Source organism: Phalaenopsis equestris, unplaced genomic scaffold (assembly GCF_001263595.1).
Source record: "Phalaenopsis equestris unplaced genomic scaffold, ASM126359v1 Scaffold000080, whole genome shotgun sequence".
NCBI lineage: Eukaryota > Viridiplantae > Streptophyta > Magnoliopsida > Asparagales > Orchidaceae > Phalaenopsis > Phalaenopsis equestris.
In genome coordinates, this window is record NW_018164522.1 from 178,244 (window position 1) to 186,440 (window position 8,197).

General features: G+C 33.1%; 1 protein-coding gene across 1 annotated transcript in view; it reads left to right on the forward strand.

Annotated features, from left to right (window-relative positions):
• Window positions 1-6,131, forward strand: part of LOC110019813 (long chain acyl-CoA synthetase 4-like) — an 80,361-nt gene extending 74,230 nt beyond the window's left edge. The window contains exons 17-19 of the mRNA XM_020717653.1: window positions 5,419-5,601; window positions 5,686-5,805; window positions 5,895-6,131. Of these exons, the coding sequence (XP_020573312.1) occupies window positions 5,419-5,601; window positions 5,686-5,805; window positions 5,895-5,930 (339 nt within the window). The 3' untranslated portion in view covers window positions 5,931-6,131. The remainder of the gene's footprint in view (window positions 1-5,418; window positions 5,602-5,685; window positions 5,806-5,894) is intronic.
• The last annotated feature ends 2,066 nt before the right edge of the window (window positions 6,132-8,197 follow it).

Consider the following 8,197-nt stretch of genomic DNA (forward strand, 5'->3'; position numbering starts at 1 on the left):
AAATTAAATCTAATCGAAAAAAAAGTTGACCGACATGGGTACATTGGAGCCTTACCAATGTAAGATCTTTTAAATACTATGAAGTAGAACTCTCAGTATTATTGGTATTTCATCAAAAACAATAAAATTTTAGACCACTTTTGCCTAGTGGTTGAGAGTTTTGTCTTTCAACCAAGAGGTCATGGGTTCCAAGCCTTTCATATGCAGGTTGCGTGTGTTTATGTGTGTGTGAAAAAAAAGAAACTCAGAAATATCAAAGTTAAACATCTTATATGTGAGCACTCCTAGGATATATGAACTCCTAGGTAGTAATACAATAAGAGGAAAGCCATGAGGCCTGCTAAGTCAAAGTGGGCAATATTTTGTTGGTTGAAAGTTCTGTTTATTACACTTAACTCTTAGGAAGAATAAGTATTTTGATGAATTTTTAATGCAATTTTTGAAGAAAATTTTACAGGAAAAAAAGGTTTTTATTATTATATTGCATCTTGAATTTATTGAAATCTTGATGGTTTGGATAGATTTTTATATATTTATGTAGTTTCATATTTTAAATCTTTTGGAAGTTATACATAAGATCCCTGAAGCATGGAAAAATAATTGAACAATGAATATTGACGTACAAATCTAGTTGTTCTTTATTGTGTGTATTAAATTGGAGTTCTTCAAGTACTTTATAGGTGGATACTACTTCCAAGGGATACTCCTTGTATTTGCGTGACTTTTGGTTTTTTCTCTTAAGGATGATTTCTCTCCTTATTTTTTCTTTTTAATTAATTAGGGGCCGTTTGGGATCACCACCTTATATTTTATTTTATTTTATTTTTATTTTTACTTGAAATAAAACATGTTTGGTATATTATAACTTGTTTAATTATTTTTAAAAATACTCAAAATAACATTTAGTTATTTTGAGTATTTTTTTAAATAAACTAATTTATTTCTTAAAACAAAAAAGGAAGGCCCTAAACAAACTTTTTTTAATAGAATCAAAAACAAAAATAAAAAACAAAAGTAAACCCAACACAAGCCCTTAGTTGCTGGTTTTGTGTAGTGATTGAACTTTTTTCTAAGTGAGATATGTGTTAAAACCTTTCTTTGCCTTTTGTCTAAGATCAAGCGTAGTATTTACTCTTATCAATTTAATATATGATATGTGGACCATAAACCCACTACGATATTAATTTTTTGTGTGTGTGGGAGGGTGCATAACGGTAGTTTGCTGTGAGGTCCTCCTGGGTTGCCTTTGCATTGTACTTATTGCAAAGGCATGCACACCCCTATAAAAGAACAAAAATGAAACAGGTTAAGTTTGTTTTTTTTAAAGTGTGAAGTTAGTTCTTAAGGGGTTGTTTGGATCACTTTTGTTTTTTAATTTCTATTTTTTTATATTTTATTTTGTTTATGATTTGAAGAAATAAAACATGTTTGACATATTTGATTAAGATATGATTATTTTTAGAAACACTCAAAACACCTAAATATTATTTTGAGTATTTTTAAAAACAAGTGTATATATATATATATATATATATATTAAGTAGTATTTTAAAAAAAATATAATTGACTACAAGGCTACAAAGATTTATAACCAATTAAAATACTGATTAAGAAAATATAATAAAAATTATTAAATTAGATTCAAATGATGTTTTAATATAAATAATAATTTTTAAATCTTGCTCAAACCCTTATCACTAGCATCCTAAAAGGATGAAACATAGATAAAACAAAAAAATAAATAAAAACAAAACTTGCAAGAAATAAGCTGTTAGGCACGAGTCAGTTTTGTTTTGCCTCTGCCTCTGGTTCTAGGAGCGAAGACAGCTAACAAGTTACTAAAGTATGCTATTGGATCAAAGGAGCACTTTTGTGTGTCTTGGCATGTAAGTGAGTCTTCTTTAATAGTGTGCTTTCATTCTTTTTTTTCTTTCTAGATGTGTAAACCTGTCATTCTTCATCTGACTGGGGATATGGAGCTTCAATATTATCCTGATTATCGGGCCCAAGTAAATCATCTGCCAATATATCAGTCGGAAGAACAGAGATAGTATTGTCTCCGGTAGTGGGAGGGGGAGGTGGCATGTGCATTGTGTCAACCGGTATTTCAATAGTATGTGGAATGCACTCAGGAGCGGAAGAGGGACATGTATGAGGTGGGACAGATCCAGACGCGTTTTTTTTTTAAGGTTTTAAATTTGGATACAACTGATAATATTGAGAAAAAGAATGTCCAAAAATATTACAGTGGGTATAATAAAGTGATATATGTTCAAGTTCTGCTTGCTGCCAAAATCCATGATGTTGTGTGTCAATCCATATTTCTCCCGGAAAAGGTAAAGTAATATCCCTTTCTATCAAAATTCTGGCTTTTGAAGGCCGAGTTAGATTCACTGTAGGCGTGTCAGTTTTGAGAGGTTTACCGTACACCATCGCTAAAGCGAAGAGAAGCTCTTGATAAAAAATGTGGATCTTCAAACCTGGAAAGCGCAGCCAAACAAGAATGATAGGAGGTTCAGTACGAGGGTCAAAATCCACCGTCTATATATATATATATTTATATATAATACACTAAACAAAGATATTTTTTAAAACTGGTGAAAAAACAAAAAACAAAATTGATCTCGAATAAGCCCTAAACTTTCTTACTTAGCTTTATTTTATTTTTATTTTTTATATTCAGAAAATTTTAAATTATTTCTTGGAATGTATTGTGTTGTTGTCAAATAGTTGTGGCAAAATTTGGGAAATTATATTTTTGTATGTGTTTTGATTTAGTTTGTTATGGTAGGTTGTGTAGTAAAAAACAACAGCAATAAAGCAAAAAATCGGATCGAGAAAAAATGCAAAACAGAAAAATACAGTGGAAACATACAGATTTACGTTGTTCGACAAATTGCCTACGTCCACAAAGCTGCAAAGGATTTTGTTACTCGAGGATTACACCCGTTGATCGCCTCGACGATTACAAGAAAGAACAATCTCTCTCTTTTCTCTCTCCTCTCCTTCTCTCTCTCTACGCGAGAGCCACAGTCAAGAAGAAGAAACGTCGAAGGGAAATCAAATCCCGAGAGCGAGATTACAAGGGGAGCTAACATGTCTATTTATTAATTTCATCATATCATTAGACCCATTAAGGAATTAATCAAATAATTAATGAAGCCTATTAATTATTTTATTTTTTTCTCCTGCAGCAAATCATAGAAGAAATTAAGAGCAATTAATTTCGAGTATCAAATCTAAATTATTGTCAAACATGAGAAAATGTCAATTTAAGCATTGGACCGGTTTCCATCTTCACAACAAATCTCCCACTTGAAAACTGGTACACTAGCGGCATCATCCACTAGCTGTGTCGCCATTTTCTTCAAACGTGATATCCTCCACCTCTGCAACTCAAAGCCTCGGTCTTTATGCTAGAAGACCAACTGAAGTCGAGCACAACTTCAGTTTCTCAGAAGTAACACCCTTAGTCGACATATCATCTTCAACATAGTTTTATACAGCTCTTTCTTGGTTACTCATGTTTTTGCTTACAACTCTCACTGCATGGGTAATATTCTGCCTCTGCTGAAAGTCTTTTTCAACAAGTTTAGCTTTGTACCTCTTACCGCCATCAAACATAGTCTTCACCCGATACACACACTTGTTGTGCAATCCGCTTGCCATGTAATGTTTTATTCTCTAGTGGAAGTTCTGTCAGCTCCCAAGTCTGCAAACTTTCATCTTACAATATTGCTGACAGGGAATTCATCTTTTTTTATCATTTTTCCAGTAACAGAAGATGAAATTTCTTCTCATAGAGGTAGTTCTCTATCTGTATCATCTAGTAACAAAAATCTGTATCATTAAACTGCTCGATCGTCGATGTCATCGCATCATCTCTAGCCATCGCTTTCCCTCAGATTCAAACCTGAACTCCAAGTGGGAAAATTGTTAAATGAAGTCAGTGTCTCAGTCTCCAAGTGAGAGAATTGTTAAATGAAGCCTGGAACGCTTCACGCGGTCCCGCCTCCCTGTTTACGCGGCTCTGCCAAAAATAAATTTGCTTTTTTTTTTATTTCACGCGGAAACACGTTTGGGAATTTCTTAATCTGGTGTTATTTTCTTAATTAGGTCATTACCTGCTACTTATAAAAGCAAATCACTTGCTCTCCAGAACCCATCCAAAGTCATCTCTCCTCTGGCAGAAGAATAAAGGAGCGGGGACCACCACCAAGCTAAAAGAGCTTGTTTTGTTTTTTCGTTTCTCCTTTGGTTTCTTCAACATGGGTGCTCTCTTCAATTTTTTTCAAGAAAGAGAGTGTAGAGAACATCGATACGTTTGAATTGAGGTAGAGAGAGAAGAGAGAGAGAGAGAGAAGAGAGAGAAGAGAGAGAAGAGAGAGAAGAGAGAGCACTCACGTTGAAGAAACCAAAGTGAAAACACTTAGGAAATTTCGTTTCTCCTTTGGTTTCTTCAATTTTTTTCCTAAGTGAAAAAATTTTTCTTCAATTTTTTTACAAGAAACACTCTTTCCTTTCGGCAAATTTGTTTGGTTTCTTCAACGGTTAGTGTGGAGAGGTAGAGAGAGAAGAGAGAGAGAGAAAGGAAAGAGAGTGTTTCTTGTAAACATCGATACGTTTGAAGGTGTAATTCCTCAAAGTTAATAAAATCCTCTGCAGCTCCGTGGAAGTAAACAATTTGCCGAACCACGTAAATCTGTGTATTTCGCTGTGCTTTTCTGTTTCGCAAATTTTTTTCGATCCGATTTTTGCTTTATTGCCGTCGTTTTTCACAGCAGGTTGCATTAGAAACTCTATACCCTTGACCATTCTACCTCAAAAACTTTTCAAGAATTAATTTTTTTTTATTTTATTTAGGACAAACTGTTGTTATTATTATTGATATTTTTATAAACTTCATAAATTTGATTATCTATTTGATATAATAATTATTTGCCGCAAACCATTAAACCGCTTTGCTGGCGTGTTCTCTTCAAAAAGTGAACCCCCCTATTGGATATTTACTACCATCAACATATTGATTTCGTATTTCTATAATTTTGACAGTTGAGCGACAGGTCTCTGACTTTATTTAGAAGGAAAACTATCTGTACAATAGATCTTTTCCTTCTTCCAAGTAGGCCATTTAGATTTAATTTCAAATAGCCCGACTTGATTTTAGCATGATCATTATCTAAACGATAAACTGGCTTTAATGCTGAAAGACCTGTTGCAGATAGAAATGTTACTGAAAGAGTTAAATCTGATGTAATATATATATATATATATATAGAGAGAGAGAGAGAGAGAGAGAGATGCATGTCTGTTTGTATATTCTAGATGCATTATTTTTCGAGACGAACCCATGGCTGTTTATGGTCTTCTTAATCTATTTGATCTGATACATGTATGCTCTGCATGACTATATTCCAGATATGGATATATGGTAACAGCTTCGAGGCTTATCTTGTTGCAATACTAAATCCCAACAAAGCAGCTTTGGAACGTTGGGCTCAAGAAAATGGGATCAGTGCAGATTTTAGCGCACTCTGTCAGAATCCCAAAGCAAAAGAGTTCATACTTGGGGAACTAAGCAAGATCGCCAAAGCAAAGAAGGTTAGCCTTGTAAAAAATTAATATATTTGTAGTCTTTAAAATCATTAAAATTTTTCAAAACTCATTGTTGCGCTGCTCCGACAGTTGAAAGGTTTCGAGTTTGTAAAAGCAGTTCACCTTGAAGCAGTTCCCTTTGACATGGAGCGCGATTTATTAACCCCAACTTACAAGAAAAAGAGACCTCAACTTCTAAAATACTACCAGGCGAGTTTTCTTGCTTGACTTTTCTATTTTATGTGAACAATCATTTTGCCTCTTAAAACTTGATTTCTTATTCACTATCTTGTTTTCAGAGTGTAATTGATGACCTGTACAAAAGCATCAAGTGAAACAAAGTACTTTGGACATCTGCTCTGCATACAGAGCGCTCTCTTGCTGCTGATTGCTTGACATCATTTATTGGATATTTGTTTTTTTCCTGTAAATTATATGAGCGTTGCAAATTTATGTAATTTTCACTCTTTTAGCCTCTTCTTTAAAACTCACTGGAGTGTTTTTATTTATTATTATTTTTGTTTTTATTTTTTAATTCGCTGGAGTTAGTTTCTATTTTGTCGCCCAACGGCCATTAAATAAAATTAATAAAATAAGGTTGGCAACATTAATCGAAATTTAAAGTTACATTTATTTGTCTATTGAATGGAGGTAATCTCATCTCATGTGTATTATTTTGTGATAAATCAAAATCATTTTGAGTTGAGCTTAAACTTGACTCAAAATGTAAACACAATTATCAAATCTTACTTGGCTCGATGCCAACCTGCATGAAGCAAGCTTCTTACAGGGTTAATGATTGCCAGCATTGCAACCTTTTTTTTATTATATTATTTCACTGTTAGCTCGATAAAATATTGTTTATTATTATTATTTATTTATTGCATTAAGTTGTTACTTTGGAAAAGAAAGTTAGTACCATATAAACAGCTTGCCAAACAGTCTGCATATTGCTGTAAGTTTGACTAACAAATTATAACTTGTTATAATTTCGTATCTCCAATGGGGTTTTGTAACTCCATTTTTGCATGGATTGAGATCATATCATATGAAATATCGTATCTAAATTAAATTGATTTTCTTACTTTGGAAAATAGAACAACAAATGCAGATTGAATTGAGTTCAGGTCGAGCCAGCCAATGGTCAAGATTTGACACAACTTAAAATTAAAGAAATAAATTTTAAGCTGATTTTGAGCGTGATATTGTCAAGCTTCCTCCAAACCAAACCAAACAGCTGACGGCCTCCAAAAATTATTTTAATTAAGACTTGTGCAAGGCTGCTTGTCCCAGAAAGTTAGGACATGTCATCTACCAGACTAGTAGCTCCCAGGTTAGCAAATCAAGACCATCAACAACTTTTTTGTATCAAGGTGACAAAATTTTATCTGTTGATCATTCTAAACTTACAGAAAACATAATAACTACTCATGAAATATAAAGTGGCATTTACATCATATTTGGGTCACTCAATCTTCCAAAACTCGTTGAACTTTGGTTTTCCACATGCTTCAACCTCATATACTCATTCTATAAAAAAAAATATAATGTAGTTAAAATAAATTACATTTGCAAATGTATTATAATTCGACAAAAAATATTTTGATTAAATAAGCTCTGCAAGATCTAACGTCAACCCACGATTAGTCCCACCTGGTGTTGTGTCTACTCTGCAACTCTATAGCCATGAAGTCTCTTCTAGGTAATTATTTTTGTAAATATATTTAATGTTTGTAAATATTGCTAATAAAATTTGATAATAAACACTGCCTACAATTTACCAATCCTCCATTATGTAGAGAGCTTGAAGGTTTCTTGAACAAGAGAAAGAGGAGAAAGAAATATGAAGAAGCTTGATTGTTCTTAATTAAAAAAAAAACGGCAGCACATATATTTTAAATTGCCGCCCAATACAAAGCAGAGAAAAAGGAAAGTAATTAATGCTCCCTAATCAACGTCCATAAAAATAGCTAAAAGAAATCAAAGCTTTAAAACAAGATTTAAAGAAAATAAAACTAATTCCTTAATTTTAGGCAGCCCGAAGCAAATATTTCAACACTCCCCCTTGCCTTAGGAGCTGCAAACACCAATTTTTTGCCTTAGAAATTCAAACCTGCTAATTGGAAGTGGCTTTGTGAACAAATCTGTCAACTGATCTTCAGATTTGCAATATGTCAGAGTCACATATTTTTCTTTCTGAACTTCTCTTAGAAAAAACAACTTGATATTGAAATGCTTAGTTTTTCCATGAAACACAGGATTATGAAAAATGATAATGGCAGCTTGATTGTCAACAAAAATCTCAGTACTTTCATTCTGCTCCATATTAAGATCAATTAAAATCTTTCTCAACCATAATGCTTGATTTACAGCAGTTGTTGCGGCAACAAATTCTGCTTCAGCAGTAGATTGAGCTACAGTTTCTTGCTTCTTCGAATTCCATGAGAAAATACTTGATCCAAGAGTAAAACAATAGCCAGAAGTACTCTTCATATCATCAATGGAATCTCCCCAGTCACTGTCAGAGAAACCGATCAACTTGAAATTCTTACTTCTTGTAAATTTAATACCAAAACCACTTGTACCCTTGACATATCGAATT